This window comes from Magnolia sinica, chromosome 2 (genome assembly GCF_029962835.1).
Source record: "Magnolia sinica isolate HGM2019 chromosome 2, MsV1, whole genome shotgun sequence".
Lineage (NCBI taxonomy): Eukaryota > Viridiplantae > Streptophyta > Magnoliopsida > Magnoliales > Magnoliaceae > Magnolia > Magnolia sinica.
The window spans coordinates 126,176,792-126,203,977 of NC_080574.1; the positions used below are offsets into that span (position 1 = coordinate 126,176,792).

At 40.0% G+C, this 27,186-nt stretch overlaps 1 protein-coding gene across 4 annotated transcripts; it reads left to right on the forward strand.

Moving 5' to 3' along the window:
• The first annotated feature begins 323 nt into the window (after positions 1-323).
• On the forward strand, positions 324-26,097 carry LOC131237569 (receptor-like protein 4). Of its 4 annotated transcripts, none has more exons than XM_058235402.1 (9): positions 324-466; positions 862-1,905; positions 2,355-2,505; positions 8,109-8,180; positions 13,788-13,856; positions 20,539-20,607; positions 21,848-21,925; positions 23,609-23,817; positions 25,620-26,097. In XM_058235402.1, exons 1-9 carry the CDS (start codon positions 406-408, stop codon positions 25,724-25,726), a joined length of 1,860 nt encoding a protein of 619 aa, XP_058091385.1. In that variant the 5' UTR covers positions 324-405; the 3' UTR covers positions 25,727-26,097. The 4 variants fall into 4 exon arrangements, with proteins under 4 accessions (XP_058091385.1, XP_058091386.1, XP_058091387.1 ...); XM_058235403.1 differs by having other exon boundaries at positions 25,629-26,097; XM_058235404.1 differs by lacking the exon at positions 21,848-21,925.
• The last annotated feature ends 1,089 nt before the right edge of the window (positions 26,098-27,186 follow it).

Genomic DNA, 27,186 nt, shown 5'->3' on the forward strand with positions numbered 1-27,186 from the left:
CAGCTTACATGCCAAATAAACATTACAGTGGGCCCCAGGAAGTTTTTAATGATGGCCGTTCAATCATCATTGTTTCCCATCGTGTGGTCCACCTTATATTTAGATCTTCTTCATTTTTGGATAATGGCCAAAACAAAGCTGGAATAACGGATGGACGGCGTGCATATACAACACATACATCAATGTGGCCTACTCTCAGCTGCCTCATCCCGAGCTCACCTAATCCGCTGCCAAGCCGCAACGAACCAAACGCCAGTTAATCGCGACGAACAAAAACTAGCCACGTGTAACCTTTAATCTCGCCTCATTCCATTCTCTTTCATCTTCTCTCTCTCCTTCCAGTCTCGCATATGATATGTGTCCGAAGCAAGAACAGCGATAATCTCTCTCCCTACACGCAGCAACATGTCTTTCTTCTTCCTACTCTCTCTCCCCATTCTCCTCTCCTCTCCTTCCTTTCCGTACGGTATCTCTCTCTCTCTCTCTCTCTCTCTCTCTCTCTCTCTCTCTCTCCCCTACTGAAATATAAACACCCATTTTTTTTACACAACACCCCACATTCTTCACATTTTCTTTTATTTCTTTACTTCAATTTCATATTCGCATTCTATTTTTCTAACAATGTAGTAGAAATTTTATTATTCATTTTTATACTGAAATAATATCTACTAACCAATTTTTCCACTAGTATTGATATTTCAACCCATCTTTTTTGATAGAAACACCCCCTCCTTTTTTACTTCTCAAAGTACTATAGTACAATCTTTTTACTAATATAAAAGAGAGGGTGTGTCTATCAAAAAGCACCCCTTTTTCTGATTTTTCTGAAAGATGGTATAATCCGTTTCTTGGATTTCTTAGATACTACGTATCGGATCGACTGCGGTGGGGCCGACAACTTCACTAGCGAATTCAATCAGTCATGGATTGCCGACCGGTTTTACACTGGTGGGGCCCCGGCCATCGTCGCCGGGCCCCACAATTTCCGTCTGCCGCAGGAGAAGACCCTCCGGTTCTTCCCAATCTCATTCGGGAAGAAGAACTGCTACAACGTGGCTGTGCCCAATGGGCGGTACTACATTCGGACGTTCACCGTCTATGACAATTACGATAGCAAGCTGCATTCGCCGAGCTTTGACATGTCTGTCGAAGGGACGCTTGTATTCAGCTGGCGGTCCCTGTGGGAGGAGGAGATCAGTAAGTTGGGGGCCTACTCCGACGTCTTCACCTTCATCAATGACGCGGAGGTGGCTGTGTGCTTTTACAGCATTGCGACCGATGCGCCGGTGATCGGGTCGCTGGAAATTGTGCAGGTCGACCCACTGTCATATGATTCTTCCACCACTGGCCACGATATGATATTGGTGAATTACGGGCGCCTGACATGTGGGTCTAATTTGTTTGGCCCGGGCTTTAGCAATGATATGGATGAGTTCGGGAGAGCTTGGCAACCGGATACGAAGTTCCGTGACAGGAATTCGAAGGTTAAGCAGGTGTCTACTACGGCCCATGTATACGGGACCAATCAGGCGCCAAATTACTTTCCGACCCATTTGTACCAGACTGCGATCACAGCTATCGGTGGTGGGAGTTTGGATTATGAACTGTCAGTGGATACGAGGTTGGATTACTTGGTTTGGTTCCATTTTGCGGAGATTGACCCGAGTGTCACGGCGCCTGGGAAGCGTGTCTTTGATGTGTACATCAATCAGAATAATGTGAGTAGGATTGATATATTCAAGGAAGTCGGGGCTTTCTCTGCATTTAATTGGCATTACACAGTTACTAACTTGAATTCTACGCCTTTGAGTGTGAGGCTTGTCCCGGTTGTGGGCCCGCCATTGATTAGTGGCCTTGAGAACTATGCGATGGTCCCATTGGACCTTTCCACTGTTCCTAGTGAAGGTATAGCGACTGTGATTCTTTGTAGTTGGTCTATTTCTTTTACTTTGTAACCTGAATTTTGCTTGTGGTGTTAGTCTTAATGATCGATGCTCGATAGTAAGAAATAACATTTTTTCCTTATCTGCAACCCAGCAATGGGACTGAAGGGGCCCACCTTTTGTAACCTAAACTATTGATCAGGTGGGCCACATCATGTTATGGGCTGTGCTTTAGTATCTACCCTATCATATGGTCCTTGAAATCCGATGAAAATGGACGATGATAACCAATTGTTCCAGACAGTAAGAACCATACCATAGTGGGGATTTTGGGGCATCCTTAATAACAATTTGGATTGCCAAAAGGTGTTTCAAGTACAATTAATCGAGCCTAGTAAATGCTTGTTATATTTCCCCATTACACATAGTTTCAAGTTTCATATTGATAAATGCATATATACATTTTTGCAGTGACAGCAATGAGAGCCTTAAAAGAGTCACTCCGGGTCCCTGACAGAATGGGTTGGAATGGAGATCCGTGTGCACCTTCCACTTGGGATGCTTGGGAGGGAGTTACTTGCCATCGTAATGCGAAGGGAAATGGCCTTGTAGTCACTCAATTGTGAGTACCATCTTGTGTTTTATATGAGAATTGGGATTGATTTCACAAATAGCATCTTTAGGACCCATATTAATTTGTAATGTAATGACTCGCATGAATTGAAATCTATCCATTTTAGAACACCTCCAAAACGAGGTACTTGTTGAGTACCTCTAAGTCTAATCGAATGCTTAAGGTGTGTTTTGGATGCTCACTGCTCAGTTGAACTGATTAAGCAGTCTGTTCAATTCATTATGGGTGTGTTTGGAAAGGAGGTGAATCCCAACTTTCTGCATTTTTTGGATTTTCTATTGGAAAATATTTGAATATGAATAAGTTGGGCATTTCGTTTATTCAGAACACCCATGTCAGAAGCAGAGAAGGGTTTTGCAATTAGTTTCTGTTCTCTTCTGTCTTGAAATCTGGATCGGGTTAATCCAATCCAATTCGATTCAGAGCTTCCTTCATGCATACAAGTCCTAGATAGGAAACAACTAAACTGAGATTGGTGCCATTTTAATTTACATTGACAACCAAAGCCCTAAATGCAATCCCATGTTTTCAGTTGGATTTGAGACAATGGTACAATTGCACTTTGAGTTATAGTTCCTAGGAAGGGAGTAGTGCTAGGCTCAGTTTGATCAGTTAAACTTGCTCTTTGCTGAAATGAGGTATTGCAATTCAGTTCAATTGAACTTCGAACTACAGTCTCAGGACTAGGACTGCAACTTCGACATGAACCCAGTTGACCCAACCAGAGTTCAGCTCAGGTTGTCAAGGTGTTCAGTTGGGTTGGAAAACGTCATCCAGATTTGAAATTGGCTTGGGTTCGCGTTGAGCAAATTCTGGTTCAGTTGGGTATTATCACATCTATCCGGTTCGGGTTTGGGTCAGGTCAGGTTGGGTTGGGTCGAGTATAGAAGAATTCAGGTTGGCACCTTGGGTTGGAATTAGGTCGGGTTGGGTCCGCTTGAGTTCAGGTCTGGTTCAGATTGACCCTCAACCCGACCCAAACTGCCCAAGTTGCACCCCTACTCATGACCTCTTGCTTCTGCTGTTCATCATCTACAAGTAACAACAAATGACAATAAGCTAGCGTGGTCGACCATTTTATGACTTAGGTCCTTTGTAGGGAAAGACTGCAACACCTGGTTTCTAACTGTATTGACGAACTTCTGCTCACCCACAGGCCGACACTACTATTGTGCAGGAAGGTCTGCTTGGAACCTCAAATTAGACTTTCAGATTGTACAAACTCTGTCCCTTTTCAGCTTTACTCATCATTAGTCTTCATATTTTTTCCTGGGTTATCTTTAGGATGCATTTGATGGATGCCATCATGCATTTTGAGGCTTCTCTTTCTATTGGTGCTATTTTAGGAGATGGCAAAGTCTTCCATCCAAATCATTCCCTTTTGAAATGTAGACGACTTATTCTTACTGGCTTATTATTATTATTATTTGATAGAGAGCAACAACATTTTTGCTAGTTGCTAGTGACTAACATCGTACTTCTATCTACTTTTGTTGAGTTTTATGCGGTATTTGTAGTGAGGTATTTGTACGAGTTGAGAAGTGATCCAAAACACTCATCTGATAGGGTTCGCTCTGGATGGCCCATGCCCCCAAATCCCCCAGATTGGAGATCCTAGGCATTGGATATTTGTCCTTTTTGGTCGAATGTGGACAATTACTCGTTTCTCTATTAACCGTTTGCCTGATTTTTGAATGGTTTGTATCTTTTATCTGATAGATTCTTGGTGCATGGGCTCTCCGGAGTGGATCAATCATATCAACGGTTTGAATAACTGAACAATGGACCTCGCTTGTACAAACTGAAAGCTCATATGCTATCGTAACTCAGGCTGATTGTTGTACGATTCCTTATTTGTAATTTTATTATTCTGGTAGCTAGTTGCACTCCATATTCTTATGTTTTTGCAGGGAACTTTTCTAGCTTATTATTACTGTTTGACACTTAAGACATTTTTAAAAAAAAAAAATGAGAGAAGACACTTAGACACTTAGATTTGTTTTGATGGATTAGTTCCAACGATAGTAGTTTATGGTTGTTTCAGAAGTTCAAATCCTAAACAGGCAATGTTTGGTTTCTTTCCGGTCTGTTAGTCCCATCAATTTTGTTGGAAGTTTATGACTAAAAATATCTTTAATCTGTCATCCTTTCCTACAGAACCTTTTCATTGATTTGTGGATTGGGTGATAAGTGAAAACCAGCCTTGCCACTTCCATCTGTGAAAAATCCCCCAAATTCGAGACCCTCATCCAAGTGGCTGGTAGATAAGATAGAGTGGTACTGATCAGTGTTGTCATGTGCCATATGCAAATCGCATATGCAAATCGTATATGCGATCGCATACGTGGCATATGCGAAAATATGAGATCGCATATGTAATGTATGCAATCGCATACAACATATGCGATCACATATTGGCCATGGCACATTAAAGTTTTTTTATTTTTATTTTTTTTGCAAAATTTTTTTTTAAAAAAAAAAAACATTTTGCTTGTAAAAAGGCTTCCAAATCTCCTCTATTTGCAATATTCTCCCTCCAAAACTCTCTTACTCTCTTCTTCTCTTACATTTCTTAATTACAAGTGGTCTCTCTCTCTCTCTCTCTCTCTCTCTCTCTCTCTCTCTCTCATATTTCCTAGTTCCAAGTGATCTTAATCTCTCTCCCTTCTACATTGCCTCTCTCTTGGAAGTTGGAAGATCAAGATTCAAGCACTTTTAAGTTTCAAGGAAGATAACTTGTTGATTTTCTACAATAATAAATAAATAGCTTGTTGATTTTGTTGTTACTTCTTGTTAGCTATATTGTTGAATGTCGATGATTTGATGTTTAATTCATTGTTTCTCTCTCAAATGTATTTTAAATATGTAAAATTAGTTATCTATTAACTTAGAAAATTTTCCCTTAGTTTCCTTTTTTTTTTTTTTTTTTTTGAAAATTTCCCTATTATATATATATTTATTTATTTATATATATATATATATATATATATATATATATATATATATATATATATATATATATATATATTATATATATATTTATTTATTTATTTCAAAAAATAAAATAAAAATGCGCTCGCATATGCGATTGTGCGATCGCATATGCGCATAGGCATATGCAATTGCACATGATTGCATATGTGATTCGACAACATTGGTACTGATCAAACAAGGCTGAAGAGCAGGGGTGTCTTTGGATGCAATATTGAATTGAGTAGCAATTATTAGTCCAATAAACTGGTCATAACCACATTCCAATTTCCTCAGCATTCATCTGAAGACCCTCACCCGATTGGCTGCTAGATAAGGCTGCTTTGGCTGATTGCCTCATGGCCATTTCAGTAATTTGTTATTTTGGAATTTCTACTCCTAGTAGAATTTCCAAAAATCACAAAATGGGGCTCTTTTTTGTTGTACTGGAAAGAAAGAGCTCTATCACGTGCACAAGATTATCCTTTAATGATTTTTGGATATTCTAGTAACCATAGAATTCCCAAACATTGGGAATTATTTTTGAAAGATAATGATTTTATTTATGAAACAAGGCCAAAAGGCCAGCAAGAAGAATAATTACATGAATATGCAAAACCCCCAGCCACAGGCCGACACAAGAACAAAAAGATTACACTGCATCCCAAGCAGGGATAGAAACAGGGCACTCGTTAACAGTGGAAGAAGAAGCCACAGCCCACTTGAGAACAAAATTTTTGCCATAGCAAAAATTCCTGAAACAGGCCTGAATGACTGTTGAAGCATCGGTTGTTCCTTTACCGCTATGTTGCCCACAACCCTGCAAGCAATGCCAATCTCCATATATGTCTTCCAGAACCTCCAACACTGGTATCATGCCAAGCCCACAGGAGGTCAGGGATGGACTTGGGCATCGCCCACAAAATACCAAACAGAGATAAGAATATATCCCACATGCCCTTAGCAAAAGGGCAATGCATGAGATTGTCAACTGATTCACTCTTTCTCCAACAGAGAGCATAACTTGACTATAACAATGCTCTTACAGAGATTGTCGACTGTGAGGACTTCGTTCCACCCCACCAACCAAACGAAAGCTGCAACCTTAGCAAAAGGGCCAGCAAGAAGAATACTTACATGAATATGCAAAACCCCCAGCCACAGGCCGACACAAGAACAAAAAGATTACACTGCATCCCAAGCAGGGATAGAAACAGGGCACTCGTTAACAGTGGAAGAAGAAGCCACAGCCCACTTGAGAACAAAATTTTTTGCCATAGCAAAAATTCCTGAAACAGGCCTGAATGACTGTTGAAGCATCGGTTGTTCCTTTCCCGCTATATTGCCCACAACCCTGCAAGCAATGCCAATCTCCATATATGTCTTCCAGAACCTCCAACACCGGTATCATGCCAAGCCCACAGGAGGTCAGGGATGGACTTGGGCATCGCCCACAAAATACCAAACAGAGATAAGAATATATCCCACATGCCCTTAGCAAAAGGGCAATGCATGAATAGATTGTCAACTGATTCGCTCTTTCTCCAACAGAGAGCATAAATTGACTATAACAATGCTCTTACAGAGATTGTCGACTGTGAGGACTTCGTTCCACCCCACCAACCAAACGAAAGCTGCAACCTTCGAAGGGGCATCATAGGACCAAATAGAGGAGGTGTGAACCGGGGCTTCGCCTAGAGAGGACCCATCTAACGAATGATTTAACCATCTAACAAATATCGTGAACTATTCTCACACCCCGGGCCAAATGCAGTCTAAGATACAGCACTACCAATCAAACAAGGCTGATGAGCAGGGGTATGCTTGGATGCAGTGGCGAATTGAATTAAGATACACAGCACTACCAATCAAACAACTGTGAGTTTAATAAAGTGGAAACAACCAAATCACAATTTTTTTTAGCATTCACATTCAGCTTTGAATTGCGATGAAGATACTTTCAAGTTTGATTTGAAAGAAGTGTAACTGCATTTAGAGGGCCAGATCCTTATTATGAATATTCATCTGGATTGAACACAATCCAACTCGCTTGGATGTCTAAAGAATGTGCTGGCATCTTGTGCATCTCCGTCACAGCATTGGGGAGAAGAGGATTTTTTTTTTTTTTTTTCTCTTTGTTTTTTGAGAGGTAACAAAACTTTTATTAAACAAGCTCACCAAAAGACGAGAAAAAGAATACAAGTGGAGAAGAGGTTATGCCAGAAGCATTTTCCTAATGCTTTGCTAGTTGACCAGCACTTTTATAATGCAAGCCATGTGAAAGCTCCCTTTTTGTGAGGGTTCCCAACACCATAAAATGCAATCCTTTCATTTGATTCATCTTATCAGTTCCAGATTGTATCATCCATTGGTAATCATCCTATATTGCTAGTGGTTGTGATTGTTAGTTAGAAGTTTTATTTGGAAAAGACTGACATTTCTAATTTCATGGAAATGAAGCTTCTTTCTTGTTGTCTATTTTCTCTTTGATAGATGCAAATGGTTACACTCACACTATCAGTTCAGATTTTGTTATTGTGTCTTAGTTCATTTTTAAGACTGTTGGACATTCATTTTTCTGTCATATCCTTTATTTATGGAGGAGATCTTGATGTCAACAGGGATCTTACAAGTCAAGGCTTGAAAGGTTATATCAGCGATCAGATAAGTCTTCTAACGAACTTGGTAAGCCTGTAAGTATCTCCTTACTTTATGTCATACACCATTCTGTGGTTGCCATTTATTTTCTCTACTTTAGGATCAGAATCATGTAGATATAGACACATTATTCAGTAGTTGGTGCAAATATTAACATCTACGATGTGATAGGGATGCAAGTGCTTTTCTTATCTTTGGTTATCAATGCATGTTTTCATGGATATGCAAGTAAATAGCTTTGACATGCATTGTGCATAAGGAGATGTCTTTGAAAAATATTCATCAAGACAACCATCATCTTCATCATCTAAGCCTTGTCTCAACTAATTGGGGCCGGCTACATGAGTCTTGTTCCAGGATTCCACATTTCCAGTCCATCAAGGACCATATCCTTAGTTAAACAATAGGTCATCAAGTCCTTTCTTACTACTTCCACTCATGTCCTTTTGGGACTTCCCCTCGCCCTTTTAGAGCCTTCAACTTGAACCAACTCACTCCTAACCGGCAAAGTTCTTAGCCTCCACTTCACATGAACAAACCATCTAAGTATACTTCCATCATCTTATTTACCTATTGGTGCTACTCCTAAATTCCCTCGAATGCATTCATTTCTATTTCTATCCTTCTTTGTCTTGCCACTCACCCATCTCAACATCCTTATTTCAGCTACACTCATCCTATGAACATGTTATTCTTAATTGCCCAACATTTTGCCTGAAAAGCACGGGTGATCATTTGGCTATCCTATAATTGGTACATGGAGGTAACATAAAACTCTAGAGGCACATCTCCAATTCTTCCATCCAGTCTGAACTGTATGAGCAACCTCCTTCTCAATGTCTCCACTCATGAATTATTGACCCATGATATAAAAAATGGTAATTTTGGAATACATTTTGGTTAACAATCTTCTGCTAGTGGGAGATTTTGCATTCTCATTGCTAGTCCCGTGCCTGAATGGAGGGTAGTGTCAGGTTGGCAGCTGGCATCAAACTTTTAGCCACAACTTTTTCAACATGAATCATCAAGACAATCATCATTTTTATTTATTAGCATGTTGTCATGTTAGAGGACCAAATCATGTATTGGTCTCTTATCCTACCCTATTTGATATCACTTTTTCATGATGCAAACCATTTTGTACTAAGATGCTGCCACCTGTCTTCTCAAACGCTTTCTTCATGCTTGTTTTCGCCTTTCACCTTTTCAAATATCTTTTGTCTTGTCCTTGGCCTTGTTTTTTTTTTTTTTTTGGGGGAGGGGGAAGATCATTGAAGTATTGGAGCTTTTCAATAACTTCAATGATGTGATCAATAAAGTGGGGACCAAATGCTGCTTTCATCATGCTCAGAGAAAGCAAGAAGCAAAGAAATTAATGACGACAGATCGTTAGCCAAGTGAGGAAATCTTGGCTGAAGTTCACAGGGATATAAAGTCTGCTTGAAATTCATGACTTTAGACCTAGTAGCATAGTGACATGCTTGTATAAAGCTGGGCCAAAGTTCTATTCCTCCATCATCAAGAGTGTTAGGGAGTTTAGTCATGTTGCTTGCAAGGAACCTTTGTTAGTGTGAGATGGATACTGGTTGGTCCTTTTATGGCTCAGGTGGTCAGTTGCTAGCTGTAGGGTCTCAATCCCAGGTCAACCCAACCTGTGACCGATCAATTCAAAGTGCTGGTTTGGAAACTATTCTTTTGGCAACTAATGGAGGAAATGCGTAGCTTCAGCAACGGTGAAAATTTTTCCCTGGGGCTTTAGATGTTTTCGGGGATTATGTAACTACGACTTAATCGTTCAAAAAAAAAATAAAAAAATGTAACTATGACTTACTCCCTCTTTATCTCTACGGTGTACAAGATGTTGCATAGATTTATCCAGTTAGCAGGTAGGTTCCTGAAATGTTGTTGTGGAGCTGGAGGTAGAAGATTGTCTCCCAAATGAGATGTTATGGTGTCAGAAGGGTTTGACTTTGGTGTGGTGTCATGTCATGGCTTCCTTGTCTATATTGGGAACTAATCCATGTCATATGAAATCTGGTAGTGGAGCAAGCAACATAGGAAGTCTATATATTGGTGCAACCCGATTATCAAGTTAATGAGATCTTGAAACCTGGATTGCAAAGAAATGGACAAAGCGTACACCCACAAGAATATTAGAGTAGAGAAGGAGAGAACTTTATTGATATCAAACTTCTTTTCTTACAGTATTTAAGAAAAATTCACACTTAGAAATATTGGAACACATCACCCTCCCCTATATTGACTCTAAGTGAATCTCTAATGAAAGTCTCCCAACTAAGAGCTTGATTTCAAATCAATCATAGTTGACTTCAAATGTATCTAATCCACCTAAGATGGTAATAACCTAACAATAAAAAAAAAATATATACAAAGTACTCCAAATCAGCCCCATATCTTCAATCAAGTCTTTAAATCAGCTTCCATATCTTCCAAAAATAGTAAATTTCAATCATTGATCTAAGCTCCCAAATCTATAAATAAACAGTAAAAATATCAACACATGTTGGGCCCTACAGTGGGTTGTGGGCCTACATTACATACAGTGAGCCTAGGTGGGTTGAAGTGCACTGTGGGCTTAGGTGAGCTATGGGCCTACATCAATTCTCCCTAGCTTTGAAAGAACTTGTCCTTGAGTTGGAAACAGTGGAAGGATTTGATCGTTGGTGTCTTTATAAGCTAGGGCCACTCATTGTTGGTTAGAACCTTGGTGGGTGCCTTCCTCTACATGTCCACGTGTTCCAACTTCAGTCTTTGGATTTCCTCCAAGCTGGAGCTCCCCCAAATAAGATTGCTTACTGCATGCATGAGTTGATCTACCCACTTTGCAAGTGCATGTATTAATTGGATTACTTGCACAGACTCTTCTTGTGTCACCCCTTTCAAAGCCATTTGGAGATGATGTAGAATCGGCAAGTCCCCAACGATCACCTGCTCTGATACCAAAATGGTGGAACACAGTTATCAAGTTAATGAGATCGTAACACCTAAATCGCAAATAGATGGACAAGAGTAAACCAACAAGAATATTAGAGTAGAGAGGGAGAGAACTATATTGATATTGAACTTCATCTCTTAAAATATTATAAATAAATAAATAAATAACTCACACTTGGAAAATATTAGAATTAACTACCTCTTACCCACCCACACCCACACCACACCTCCTCCCCCCCCCTCCCCCCCTAATGAGAATCCCACCAACTAAGAGATTGATTTCAAGTCAATCTAATCAATCTCTAATGAGAATCCCACCAACTAAGAGATTGATTTCAAGTCAATCATAGTTGACTTCAAATCAATCTAATGAACTTAAGATGGTAAAATTATAACAATACTAAAAACAAATATAAAAAATCCTTTACATCTCTAAACCACCCCATATCTTCAATCACATTTTAAAATTAGCCCCCATATCTTTAATCACATCTTTAAATTAGCCCCCATATCTTCAATCACATCTTTAAATCAACCCCCATATCTTCCAAAAATAGTAAATTGCAATCCTTGATTTTAGCTCCCAAATTTATAAATAAACAGTCCAAAAATCAGCAGATGTTGGGCCCTACGGTGTGCTGTGGGCCTATATTATTGTTGGGCCCTATAATGGGCCTAGGTGGGCTGTGGGCCTGCACCATCTTTCAAAGGGCATACAACTCTCATTTAGCTGTTGTATCTATTTTTCCTGAGTATTTCATGGAATTATTCTGCTGGCCTAGGACTATGTATCATTTAGAAAACTTGTAAAATTCCTAGGGAATGGAGGTCTGAATGTTTCACCTAGTTGAGCAGATCATGGTTTGTAGATCCAAGAAGTATGACATATTAGACATCAGAAAACTGTTGGGCTGTTCTTATGCTGACAAAATGATTTCCAGACATTTTGCCGCATAAATTTAACTGAATGTATTGATGTACAGAGGAAGTTGTCCTGTAGCTGTCTCATCAGAAACGAAACTGGGCCTGAAAAATGGGATGTTTCCCTTTTCCTTGGCCAATTTTTGTTTCACCGAACAACCATTTCCTACTTCTGAGTTCAAGCCAGTCAGCTCAATGGAAGATTGTGTGCTTCAACATTGAGGTCTCGGGTTTGAGCCTATCTTACCTATCAGAAAAATTAAAAACAAAAACATTTGTCAGGTGGTTGTGCGCCTACCATTCCCTTCTCCAAAAATTATGCTCTTCCACTCTTCAAGTGGGCTACCACCATATGTAAAATGTGGGCTGTTGATCAAATTTCAGGCAAAGCGGTAAAAGTCATTATTGGTACTCCTGTCACTTCCAATTCACTTTGAATTATTTTCACTGGAATCATTTTGGCTTAGCATCCAAATAGACCCTAAGAGTGTTGGATATGGCCTTCCTGAAGCAATAGCTTTAGAGAATGGGCAGCGGATGCTATTTTATGGCATAAGATCGTTGAGTTATTGGAGTATTTGTCTTTTATGCTTTTCTTTTCTTCAGAAGAGATAGCTTATCACCTTTTTTTTCTGATTAGTAGATTGCTTCTAACCTTATTACCCATTATTATGCAGTTTGGACTTTGGATCGGTGTGAAGTTTTTGTTAGGTCTATTTAGAGTAGAGATTGTAATGCTTGCTTCAATCTTGGACTTGAATCTCAATAGATGATTAGTGTCGTGGTGTGTTCCCAGCTATGGGCTAAGAATTGTGGTGGTTGAAACTATATAGAATTACCAGAGTGGCCTTTAGAGGCTTAGTAGATTTTTTAATCAATATGAGAGAGCATGTTAAGGGACTTAAACCATGGGCCCTAGTTCATTTGGAGTTGCATTAAGTTAAAAGAAATGATCTTCATAGCAAGTTGCAGGGTGATTATGGTTCGCTGTTAGTAAGAAAATAGAATCTCTTAGAGAGGCGAAGCTAAAGTTTAACCTTGACAGAAACTCACTAGGACTTGGGTGCTATAGGTTACAGGATCCTATTCACACACTTGAAAAGGTTTAAGATGGCTTTTCTTGTGTCCCAATGGCATTAGGGATTTGAATGAGGTGAAGGTACATGCTCTTTTACAAGGTCTTTGTGTTTATACTTCTTCCGCATGTGGTGCTTCCATTCATTCAAGGGGAAAGGTGATCAAAAGACAAATCATTTCCATGGATTAGCAGACTCTATCATAGTATTATCAGAGTTGCACAGTAATGCAATGGTTTCTTTCCATCACATATGGATGCCAAGGACTAGACGGGTTGAGGTCAGTGTAGAGGATAACATAAAACTAATTGTTTCTGGCTATTTTGAAGATTTTGTTTCATTTCATAGCATGTACAATACAGACCACTATTTGATGCTATTTGTTCCATTTACTGGTGACAAGCACCATCACCAACTATGAAGGGTCCATGGCTAAAAATCATGTATTTGTCACATGATCCTTGTTGTCTAGTTTACAGATATTAATTGTTTCATTTATTTATGGAGTTGATGTTTACACCCACCTTGTTGATGGGAACTACTTTTTATTGGTATAATTGAAGTTGATAGTTATCTCTACTACTAATCTCAACCTTTTACTTCTGCTTTATTTGTACATCAGGAATTGTTCTTAGTGAAAAATAGTGCTGCGAGTAACTAATAATTTTGGTTGCACCCTTTCTTTTACAGGAACTTAAGTTCTAATTCTTTGGGAGGTACTCTGCCCTCAGGGATAGGCCAAAAATCTCTTGTAAGATTGTAAGTTGGAAATATGTCTTTCACTACTCCACCCAATTGTGCTTCTAATTCTCATTATTTTATGAAAATGCTTCCTATGAAATATTGCATACTTTGTTTTAGACTAATTTCAGATTCGTTTTAAATAATTGTTGCACTGCATTCATATTCTCTATTTATTATCCATCGTCATCATCATCGTCATAATCATCATCATAGCCTTGTATCAGCTATTGGTGGCTGGCTTTCTGAATCCTGCTCCACCAATCAATCCTACACAAGGTCCTAACCTCGGTAACTAAGCAATCCTTCATATCCCTTCCCACCACCTTAATCCGAGCTCGTTTACACTTCATAACTGATGGTCTGATAATATAGTACATTATTTGGATTAAGGGCCTCTTAGTTTGACTTCGTGAGAGTCCCTATCACAATGACATTTTTTATAGTTGCCGAATTTTCATCGCTATTGTCATTTCTAGGCTGAAAAAGTTGACGTTTGTGCGTTTGAAGTTCTCTGGCTTGATTTCTGCCACAAATCACAAGCAAGCTAGATTTTTTAAACTTCCAAAGTTATCTCATCAACAAACTTGAACCCAGAGCTGCTTTTTATTTTTTTAAAGGATACCCCGGAGTTGCATTTGGAGCAACAAATTTCCCAAAGATGTCATGGATGTTTAGTCCACTAACTGTTTTTTTTTTTTTTTTTTTTCGGTCATACTATCCCATTTATTATAAACTTTCGTGTATAGAATCGCGTGATGTCATGTGATAAGAATATGCATGAAGCATGAAGTGCAGCCGCAACATATTTGAGTGCAAGAGCAAGGAAGCGTCTATCTTAAAATGTTGGCAAGTATAAAACAGCTAGGAAGTGGATGTGGAAGCGCGAGTATGAAGCACAATTCAAAGTGGGAGAAGCACCTTGATAGAAGGATTGTGCTGTTTACACCCAGTTTTGGCTAACCAACGTGGACCAATAAGATGTTGCCACGTGTCGGTACTACGGGTTCAATACTGGCAGAATTATACTTGCACCCGAAGATATCTTTTGCCGCTTTTCCTTCGGTGATACGTCTCCCGTCATTAATGTAATGGCACAAAACCGTAGACATGCCTTTCGAGAAACGATGCGACAAATGACACGTACCCTGTGGCACGTAATGGAGGCAATGTATGTGACACTTCTCACGAAGCATGTGCCGCCTGATTGACATGCCCACTGACAGGCCAGGTGTTTTCACCAGTCAAACCTTGAACCCCTAAAGATGGGTGGATGATGTTGAGGCCACTACCAGTTGGTTGGACTAAAGGCGCCTGAACTGGAGTAGTGCCATGGGGATGATAACCTATTGCAGCAACAGGACCACGCGAAGGAGCGAGAGCCTGGGGAGTTGGGCCTCATCTAGGATGAGTGACTAGTTCGTGAATGCGGGAATCCTGAGGCAACGGACCCATGATCACCCACATTAGAAAAGTGATACGAATTCCAATACACCCCCCACCAATCATGAAACCTTGGAAGGGAGCATGTGCAGAAGGATAAGGGAGAAGGAAACGCGAGGCGACGGATCACATGCTCAAAATCACGGTAGATGTTCTCGATATCACCAGGGTTACGAAACACTTTCCTCAAAAGCGGCTAAATGTTCTTCGAAAAATGGCACGAAGGAAGTGGAACCCCTTGAATTAACCCGAATTGGCGGGCACACAGAAAGGAAGGGTAAAACTCAATCTTGATCTTTGCATTAAGATTATGGGTTGGTAAGGCCCCACCATTTGGAAGGTCGTGGGCAATCAGGAAATGGGCCCATAATCGACGTAGGAACCCGATGTCCTCGGCTTTAAAAGGGCCATACGTGGTGCGCCTGAACCAAACTGCACCATGAGATATGACGTGAAAAGGGAAGAAGCTAGTGTCTGGAAAGTTTCTTAGCCCCCAAAGGAAGAATTGCAAGCACTCCCTAAATGACTGTTCTTAAGGCAATGATGTTGTAGTCAATGAAAGCCATAAGGGGGGGGGGGGGGGATGATGTTTCCCTCAGCAAAAGTGGCAGATTAGGATGCAGAGCCATAGTTGTTAGAAGAGGAGAAAGCCATGGAGCAAGACGACTGGAGAAGGAAGAGGATTGGACAAGTGGCATGAAAGAGGGAAGGAATGATTGTGATGGAAACGGAATCATATAAAAATGAAACAACCCATCGGATTTAACGTCCTCATTAAAAGCTGGAAGGCGAATTTCGACACTGACATTAATGCACACATCTGTCAAGTGTGAACCCCATGCCACCACGTGTCACGCATCGAAACGGTCGTCGAAACTGAACGTCAAACATTGCGTCACATCTCCCGATGTGAAAGGATGTGGGGGGCATGATTTATACCCATTTTTCACACACCGACGTGGACTAATAAGATGTCACCATGTGTCTCCACTATGGGTTTGATACTGGCAGAATTGTACTTGCACCCGAAGAAACTTTTGTCGCTTTTCATTCGGCGATATGTTTCTTGTCATTAATGCGGTGACACAAAACTATACACATGCCTTTTGAGGAATGCAGCGGCAAATGACACGTAGCCCTAAAGCGTGTGATCGAGGCAACATATATAACACGTCTATGAAAGACCCACCGACGCAAGGATCATATCACAAGTTCGGATATGCTCCTTAAGGCCGTCTCTCATAATCCTTTTGAAATGGGAGATCTTCTCAAAGATGTTTGGAGCTCTCGCAATGATTATAAACATTCCGAGGATTAGACCAATATCTGACCGGATTGACACTAATGGATTAGGACCCGATTAAGATATGGTGGATCCAGTCCCATCAAATCCACAAATATTCAAGGGCACGATAGGCGAAGGGTAGAGATGGCTCGGATTGAGCCAGATTTAGATGCAACGGTCTCTTGAAAATTCCGACCTATAGGATCTATGTAAAAGTGGAGATCTGAAAATGGTTTCAGATTTACAAAGATCTCCTATTGGAATACTACATAGAAGTCGTAGTTGCGAAGGATTTTGTACCAACAAGGAACCCAGCGAGGGTTTTGCCACCTCCAAAAGCTCCACGCCACACGCCAAACACAACCTATCTTCTTTACATTTACCTTGATCTTGGCATAGCCTTGTTTAGCCTTGGTCTTAGCATAGATCGCTACTGTTTAGTGCCACTGCTATAATATTGCAGGAACGGTATAAGCATCCACAACCTTATATTGTTGGATCCCGATTAATCGAGTTCTTACTTGGGAGATCAAACCTTCTAATCACATTCTGCTGACCATCCACCTGGACCATCTGTTCATTCGGACAGTTTCAGGTATTTATCTGTTTTATATTTCTCTATTTTTAAAAATTATGTCGATTATAATGAGCATCATTCCTAAATTAATAAAATTGGCATTATTTTAGCCTCTTTTTTAAATTTTTTTTTTTTTTTGCTCATCTTTATTTCTTCGAGAAATACAGTGGTTGCAATTATTGGCGAAAGAGAAGTCATGAACGTAAGGCGAAAAGAATCTATCAGGATGGACGAACCCTACCCTTCTGGAAATTGCTTAATCGCTATTACAACCAGTGGTTGAGAGGGCAACTGGATCTCCGGGTTTGGTCTTAATTGGTCCATCTCGGCATGGGGGGCTCCAATGTTTAATCAGACATTGAGTCGAGTTTGACTCTGGCACGGCCACGCTTCCTAATCTCACACACAAACCGAATACAGGCCCTCGTTCACACGTGTGTCCAAGTGTTTGATTGAATTACGCAAACAAGTGCAACTAAGGATTACAATTATTAGATGATCGAAATCAAAGATCCAAGTAGGAGGTAAAGTTCCTGCAATTGTAGATCAGGCAAAAGGAGCACTAGTTGATGGAGTACTAGGGTCTGTATGACTTGTTGAACTTGATCGCAAACTGATTAGCAATCATCAACTGGATATCCTAAGAAGTAAGCAGGACAAACAGGGTATTAGACAAGGTGTACCAAAATACGTTTTGGCTGTAATGGCCGATACGTACCGATAATGACTAAGGTCGTTATGTAATACGGGGTCACATAGACCTTGATGAAGGGAAAACATAAATAGCAGCTTGATCCAAAACTTTTTTGGTACCTATAAGTTTTTAATGGTGGGAATTCAATCCCTACTGTGTGGTCCACCTGTGATTTGGATCTACCTCATTGTTGTTGACCATGCCCTAAAATGAGTGGGCAAAACGGATGGACGACATGGGTATACAACACATATCAAGGTAGGCCCCACATTCAAGGCCTCACCCACTAGTGGTCCACTTGAGATTTGGATCTGCCTCAATTTTTAGACCATGCCCCAAAATGAGTTGGCAAAACGGATCGACTACATGGGTATACAACATATACATTGAGGTGGGCCCCTTGTTTAGGGCCTTACCCACTAGTGATCCACTTGAGATTTAGATCTACCTTGTTTTTGGGACCATGCCCTAAATGAGTTGGCAAAACGGATGGACGACATGGATATACAACCCATACATAGAGGTGGACCCCACATTCAGGGCACTAAAAAAATTATACATTAGACGTATATTAACTCAAAATTAACCAATTAAGTTATGGGACCATTGCTGCTAAGTCACAATCCCAAAATCAAATTCTTTGAACGATTTTAATTGTTGACACCTTTTTTTTTTTTTTTTGGAAATAGGACCATTTGATATTTTTCATTCTTCACCATCCAATAAATGTCCACTGATCCATTAGTGGGATAAGTGCCAATAGATTGCATTAATTTGAGGCTGATTTGGGGTATCGAGTTGTCCGCCAAACTAGTCCCAAATCTCCGATATAGTGGAGTCACATGAAGCTGTAGCTGATGTCCCACGGATGGGACCGGATCTTCAAGGAGCCAAAGAAGAGGAAGATGGGGGTGTCGCAACAGGTGGAATCAACCTCACTAGATTTTGAAATGGCTAGAATGGATCCAAGTTTCTTCAATGATCAACTTAGCCAATGCAGCACCAGCAGTGTGAAGTGGTGATTGAAGTAGAACCAAACAATGGATTTCTTCATATACCTGCCGTAATGCCATTAGAAACTGAAAGAGACGTATCTGTGTCCTGAACGCTGAAAATTCTGTTCGTTATCAGCTGTAAATTGTGTTCTGTCAGTGCCAACTGATCCCAATATTCAGTCATAATCAAGGTACTCCGAAACGGTTAACGGTAACTCTGGTAACCATTACACATTACGGGTTGTCACGGCCATAACAGCCATTATGGAAAAATGCCCCGTAACGGTCTGTTACAGGTCTGAAATAGTTTTTTTTTTTTTTTTTTCGAGGGGAAAAGAAAAAGGGGGGAAAACATAATGGCATTATGAAATGCCTTGGTCAATAAAACTCGTGCACGATGCAATCTTCCTAACTAGTGGCTTTGATATCTATCTCTAACTTATCAGCCTTCGCAAAGTTCGACTGCAGAAACAAGCTGCTTAAACAATCTCAGGATTCCTTGGCACTCTGCTCCAGCCTATGACAAGTTCAGTTTGGAGGGTTTGAGGAGTTAGCGATTACATTATTAATATTCCTTTCCATTTTCTTGTCAGAAAAATTTTCATCTATTTGATCAGTTTAGTTCCACAACCATCAGCTGGCCTATCTCCCATAGACTGTGGTCCTGTCAAATAGTTTTCATCATAAAGGCTCGATAAGTAATTTTCTCATCTAATTTAACCTTTATGGCTTCTATAGGATCATGCAATGCCAGTAGTTTAAATGATTGTAGGAAGAAAGGGGAAGGATCTAACAGTTACTTGCAGAACACTGAGTGAAGGTGAACAGGTCGTGACCACCTGACAAGAGATTTGGAATTTATTATTCTGAAGGAAGGAATGCACAACATGGTGTGGGGAAGTAAAACCAATTCCATGTTTTTGATGCCTGAACTCAGAAGAACATCGCCATGTCACTTGAAATCAATCCAAATAGCTTCATATTGTTGAGCCTGTTCAAACCCTAATAACCTCCAAAGAAAGCCTCTGAGTGTTTTGATGTTTTTCATGTTTTCATGGGTCGAACTCTGAACAAAAAACCCTTTTTTCCCCTTTAATGAATGTAGATTGGATGCTTTAAAACACCCTTCAAAAGATTCAGCAAAAATAACTATATAAACTTCTAATCAGTATCTGATTTTCTTCTCCTGAGATGATGTCAGTAGCGCAGATGCTGACATCAGCAACCTGTACAACAATAGCTATGTGGTTCAGATCAAGAAGAGAAATGATCTCTTCCCTTGAAGCACAGTTCAAGATCTACCAAGCAGATATCCTTGCAGGAAGAGGCAACAAAAATAGCATGAAGGGCCACAAAAGACGATGGCATGTGCCAGTGCAAACCTTGTTTCTTTATCAGCTGAAAAACTAGAAGCCCGAAGCTTTGATACTGTATAAACAGTGGAAAAAACTCTTCCTTCTCTAGAAGGCTTATATTATGTACAATTATAAAACAATTGAAAAGGTCCAAAATAGCCTTGAGGGGTGGTGGACAGCTAATCGAGACGACCCATTAAAATACTGATTATAAATAGATTACAAAAATAACCTTTTTGTACTTCACATTTGACATTTCTAAATATCGCCATCTTTCTATGACCATTGATTCCTTATTTCTCTGTCCTTTGTTGTTATTTTATAGTTTTATTTTTTATTGGTTTCGTGTAGGGATTTGTCAAGTAATATGTTGTCCGGGACAATTCCACAAAGCTTAAGTTCTTCAAGTCTTCAAGTTGCGTAAGTAAATTCTTTATTCTGCAAACATACTAGTTCGATGTCAATCTTGTTCTTTTGCAAACTGATATATTCGCAGTTGCATGTCAATTTTCATACCTATTACTGGGGTTAAGTTAATTTATTGAATGGAGCTTTGCTGAACCCAAATGCATCTACAAGGCTCTTAAGCACACACCACCAAATTTGCTAGCCTAGCACATTGATACATGATCTATTCCATTCATCAGATGCATACCGCTATTTAGATGCTCTTACTCAAGAATCAGGTTGGCCCAATCGTCAGGTGGGCCACAGTTTACAATACTATTTTGTGGCTGAGAAATAGTTTGCTGAAGTTTCTAAAACCATCCAAGTTCCAACTGTTTTGGACATTGTGGCCCACCTCCTACATGGACCAGATTTGTTTTGAGGATGAACATCATTTTTTCTTCTTCTTCTTCTTTATTTATTTATTTATTTTATTTTTATTTTTTACACACGCACCCCCACACCCACACCCACACCCACACTCACGCTGTAGTGGGATTTCACCACCTATGGGTATCGAACCCTATACCTCGTGTTGGAATTCCTGGGAATCTACCACCGAGTATGGTCAGAGCTGCCTGAAGGATAACTTGGATATTGCACCTGTCAACCATGCCAGCAAATGTGGTGGCGTCATGTGTGGACATGTCATATAGGTGTCCTTCAAGTGGGTCCCTCTCTGTGTATGTGCTTGGCTATAAATGAGGCCTGTCCACTAATCAGGTGGGTGACAGTTTATGAAACAAATGGCTAGAAATAACTTAGCCAAGTTGTTTCTAAGCCATCCATTTGTTTCGAATGACCAGCCCAATTTTCTGGCAAGGGAATCTGTTCATTCCGGACAGGGGAATGATAGATGTTTTGGATCTCTCACTCATGTGCCACATCTGCGAATGTGCTGATGTGTAGGTTGGCTTCCTTATACATTCTTGGTCTCGCTTGAAAAACGTCCAACTAATGTAACATTAAATCATTCAGTTTTTTGGTTTTATTTTATTTATTATAATTTTAAATATCATAATGCAGAACTTAATGTTTTAGGTTGTGGTCTAATGAACTTCTTATATCAAACAAAAAGCTGCGGCTATTGTTTGAAATATCTTAACTGATTAGTGTTAATCGTGCTGTTTACCTTATGATCTTTTATTGGTTTGATTCTTTGATGTCATGGTATACATCATGTTTTATTGGTATATCTTTACTTATATTTTAGGCTACTGAATGGAAATCAATTGGAAGGACAAGTACCTGAAGAACTCTATTCAATTGGCGTACATGGAGGAGTGATAGAGTACGCTGCATTCGATACTCCCGGCTTTCATATTTCATGTTTAGTTGCTTTTATATGATATCAAAGGAAATATATGCATCAATGTAAATTCCAAGTAGATGATGTATTAGTTTATCTTCTTTTTTGTTATTTATTTATTTATTTGTTTATGATCTTTATTTTATTTTTATTTTTTTACATGAAGATTATTTCATAAGAGGCTGTCAAGGGAGGGGACCATGCTCATGGGCTTTGACCCATTCCATCACATTTTTAGGCCTATGGTACAGGCTTGGAAAATAACAGGCCATGCCTGGGCACAGATTTGATATGATTTTCTATTGAGGCAGGCCCAATCCAGATCCATTTATGGATGTCATTGGCTAGGCCTGAACCCAAATCTCAGGCTGCACTATGTACAAATTGGATATTGCGGAGGGTGAACCTATATAGTGTGTCCTACTTTATAGAGAACTCAATACATTTTTATCATAATGACAATGAACATCTTAAAATTGTTCTCGCGGATGGATTCTGATTTATTCTAATCACCGACATGTACACAAGTTTTGTAATTCTTGTCTTTGAAGGACTTTAGGTGAAATTCAGCCCAAATGTGTTTATGTTCATTTAAATGATTTGAATTGGGATATGATAATTGTATGCTTTTTCATGTAAACCAGCATGAGAAAAACAAAATATTTGGATCTCTAGAAAAGAAAAAAGAGGATGTTGGATGCCATTTGTTTGATTGTCCTCATTTTCCATTTATGAAATTCAAATGATGAAGAGTTACTGGGCCTGCCTGCACATATGGGATCTGTGATTCAATAATCCAATCCTTGATCTTATAGATGTCATGGTGGAATGGGTAAGGGCCACCCCATGAATATTCTGGACTGGACGGTCACAAGTCTCTGATACTCGGCACCTTTTTCATTGAGTGGAAGCCATTTCTGCATCTTTTCCCTTGACAATCTATTTTTGTGGCCATCAATAGAAGGGTTGGGTTCATCCAATCTGGGTAATTTCTGGGGAATCCTTATCCTGCTGGGGCTCGCAAGAGTAGGATTCTGTATCTATTGTTGCCACATCTGCATGTGTGCAAGATCTGGGCTGTTCATCAAGCCAGCCTCACCATGTAAGTGCTTTTGCCTGAGGGGCAGGTCCCCCGGGTGGGTTTCTGGAGCAGCATCCTGAACCTGAATTTGAGGGATAATCTTGGAATAGAAAATATGGTACCCATTTTGAGTTGGATTTGGTTAAGCGTATATAAAAGCTTGTCAAGAGGTAGCTACTATTGTACTATACATTTTCTTTTTCCCGTGGAGAAAACTGTCATCGTCTTCTCCAGTGGACATAGTCAAACCCGTGAAAAAGCACATAAGTCAAATTTTCTTGCATGAGATTGTGCTTTTCTTTTATTGCTTCTCTGTTACCATCATGATGTAGTAGTCTAACAAAACTGTTTACATGCATGCTGCTAAGAAGAAATAATTGCGATTTGGTCATTTCCACATTATTAGATAGTAATTGCAATTCAATTCAATGCTGTATCCAAATGCATGTTGACCATGAATTGATACTACTGAAGGACATATGCTGTTAATGACAATGCATCAATTACTCATATCTGCTCTAACGGTTGTTGATTTTGTAACTATGTCAATCAGCTTATTCTACTTTTTATCTTCTATTTTTCAGCCTCTCTAGTAACAAAGGCCTGTGTGGTGTTCCTACTCTGCCGGCTTGTCCTTTCTTCTGGGAGAAGGGAAACCTGTCCACCAGTGGCAAAATCGCAATTGGTCTAGCATGTGCAGTTATTCTCATCTTGCTACTTTTGATGATTTACATATGTTGCATTAGGAGAGGGAGAAACGATTATGATTTTGGTCTTCCTCAAGATCTCATCTGTGAGTGTTGCTCTCAAGAGCCTATAATTCCGTACATTTTATTTTGTTTCTTCCTGTTGTGTGTCATCAAAGTCACTAAATTCTCAGACTTGTTGAGAATTCATGAATAATTCATGCCCGAATCATCATTATCATCATCTAAGCTTTATCCCAGCTAATTGGGTTTGGCTACGTGAATTGTGAATAATTCATGAATTAGTGATGATTCTGCAAATTGTTGGTGAATAATACATATTTATGGTGAGAATAAAATAGAGCCAGTAGAACTGGAATATGGTAATGAATTGATTGGGTCCGTCCATCTAGGTGCCCCTACTTTGAATGGATAGTGTTTCCAAATACTGAAATATTCGATTATCCATCTGAAAGGTGGCCTTAAAATCGACAGTATGAGGTGGCAAGAATTAATGGTCAAACATTCATCAAGGGAGGTTGGAGAAATGTGGCGGGCAGGATTATCTAATTGGTGTATTTTTTTTGAAAAACAAGTCATCTATAATAGAGCCCCCTAGATGGATGGTCCCAATCGATACATCTCCCCTGCGTATGTAACTGCACATAAGAGGAATTATGCTGTCCTGCTCATAAAAAATCTTGTTGTCTGCTCACACATAGGATTATGTATGAGTGGGGCCAACTGTTTGGTGGTCTAAACTGTGGATCTGATGGGCTCAAATTTGGATGGGGCATGCCTGGAAATCTTCCAGATTTGAAGATCGTAATTGTTTGATATTTGATCCTTTTTGTTGAATGTGGACCTCTGTTGTTCTCTTAACCTTCTACTCATAAGCCACCATATAAAAGAGTTCGAATCTTCCAATCTGGAAGGTTTCCAGTACATTACCCATTCTTGCTCAAGCCAACAGACTGACAATTTGGATTACTATATAATGGCTCCACATGAACAGAATCCTGCATCAGGCAACTATCCGATTGCAGATGAGCTGGACGCCATCATTCCTCATATATACATGTATGCATGCAGAGGAACACTAGTCTCATGAACTAATAGGGAAAAAGTGCCCATGTACTTGGATTGGTTACAGAGGCGTGGACCCGAGTAGAAAAAAAGAAGAAGAAAGGGCACCATACTCAGATTTGTGGGTTCCACGGTCTGTATGTAACAGTCAAAAGTGCACGAAAGTTTTTTTTTTTTTTTTTTTCCATGTGTGCAGGTAACATTAGCATTCATGTAGGGATATTATCTAGTGAAAACGGTTGCACTGTAATTATAGTGCGAACGAGTTGTTTGGGGTCCACTGAGATGTGCTGATGGCATCCCACTCCAACCATATTACTTGCCCTGCATTGTTTGGTGATGGGCCCACAAATCAGGCCAATCCATGAGTCAGGGAGGGGGACTACGAGCAAGAACGGTTGGGAGGGGAACACCCAACATTCATTTGCACTCAGGCTCGCCCAAGTTACAGAACAGCCTTTTTTCATGTGCCGTCGTCTGGGGCATATGTTTCATATCAATGGATTGGATGGCTGGCATATACACAACATGATGGGTCCTCTATGAGAATCAAGGTGGGCGTCCCCTCTCAACTGTTCCTGCTCCTGTGTCTCACCCAAGTCATGGATCAGCTTGATTTTTGGGCCCATGGCTAAACTAGGCATGGCTTGCAAGATGGTAAGCGTGGATGTTATCAACACATCATGGCAGGTTCCACACAACTCATTTACTCTGTAATATGGTGCATATGTTTGCACTTGACATTTTCCTTTGTGTGTGTGTGTGTATTGTAGCTCCAAATGTATGATTTGCCATTTATCTTATTCACTTGGTTCTTTCGCAGCACTTGCAGCAAAGAGAAATAGATATCAGAGGCAGAAGTCTTTGATGCTGCTGGAGATGGAGACTCAAAACGCGAACGGATTTCCAGCAACCATGAATCACCTTTAACTATGGTAGTCTTCAAAGGAAGTGTTTGAACCATGGATCCTCCCAATGTCCCATGCAGTTACAATGAGAAATGGACAGACAATACATGAGGAATGCCGGCATAAAAAGGTTTGATCTTATGCCGTTGGACAGGTTATACAAGTTCACATTCTATTCATTTATGTATTTAATCATAAATTAGATGTCAGAAAACCATCTTGTCTGTAAAATACAGTTCATGCCATCAAGCAGGGATGGCTGGAATTCGTCAAATGCCCAACCTGTGTATCTCCATATCCAAATTTTGGTAATTTTCAATACGATGAGTGAGCCCAAGAGGGCTGAGAAATGTCAAGCACTTATGAGTGGTCTGATCATATGAGATTGTTTCATGTTCATGTGTTTCCTTTCGTTTCACTAGCCTGGGTTTTGAGACGTAGAGAGACTCACAGTAAGGGAATTACATATGGTCCTAATGCAATTTAGACCATTTCTAATGCAGCCTGCCATTGATGTTGATGTCCCGAAGAAGGCTCTTTAAAAAAAAATAATTGAATGTTTGGAATTGTTGAAACTGGTTCCATCATGTATAGCAGCAGTGTGGATGTGATGATGCAGAATGCGAGCTGTTATTCACCATCTTAGCATTTTTTTTTTTCAAAGGTAACCATCATGTAAGGTTTCAATGCATTTAGCCCACTGGATCATCCCTGCTACCATATATGATGTTAGCAGCTTTTGGGCATTTAAACCCCTGCAATTAGTTTCCTGTGGCTTTATTTTTTATTATTGTTATTATTATTATTATTTGTATATTCAAAGAGCATAGGAGAACATAAAAGGCAGGGATATTTTGGTGACTGAAAAATATGGCTAACGGTTGAGATTTCAACTGCTTAGATTTTACTGCCAGAAACACATTTTACTCCTCATACCCGAAGTCCTTGCGATACTACCACGGAGCGGTGCAACAAAGGTTGCAAGGCCCACAATGATTACCGTCTAAAATCTGCTCCTTGTATTTATTGTACCACCTCGTGTGTGTAGAGAGAGAAAGAGAGGCATGCTCAAGTGCACACCTTTGCACACGTGTCATGGGCTGAAAATCCGAACGGTTCATGTGATGTGGCACCCCATGAAACCCCAGGATCAATTTTCGTCTTGATCCAAAACTCTGGTGGACCATAACAAAGAAATGCAAATCAAGGGAGCAAATTGTTTTATTTTGTCATGGTCCACCAAAGTTTTGGATCAGGGTAAGGTGCTGCATCACGTGTACTGTTCAGATTTTGGGCTCACATCACGTGTGATGAGTTCTCATGAGAACTGGTGCACAACTATGTATACGTGTGTGTGATGAGTTCTCATGAGAATTGGTGCACAACTATATATATGTGTGTGTGTGTGTGCGCGCGCGCGTGTGTGGGCTCACCATGATGCATGTCCAACATCTACCCTATCAGTCAGATGCAGCATTCCAT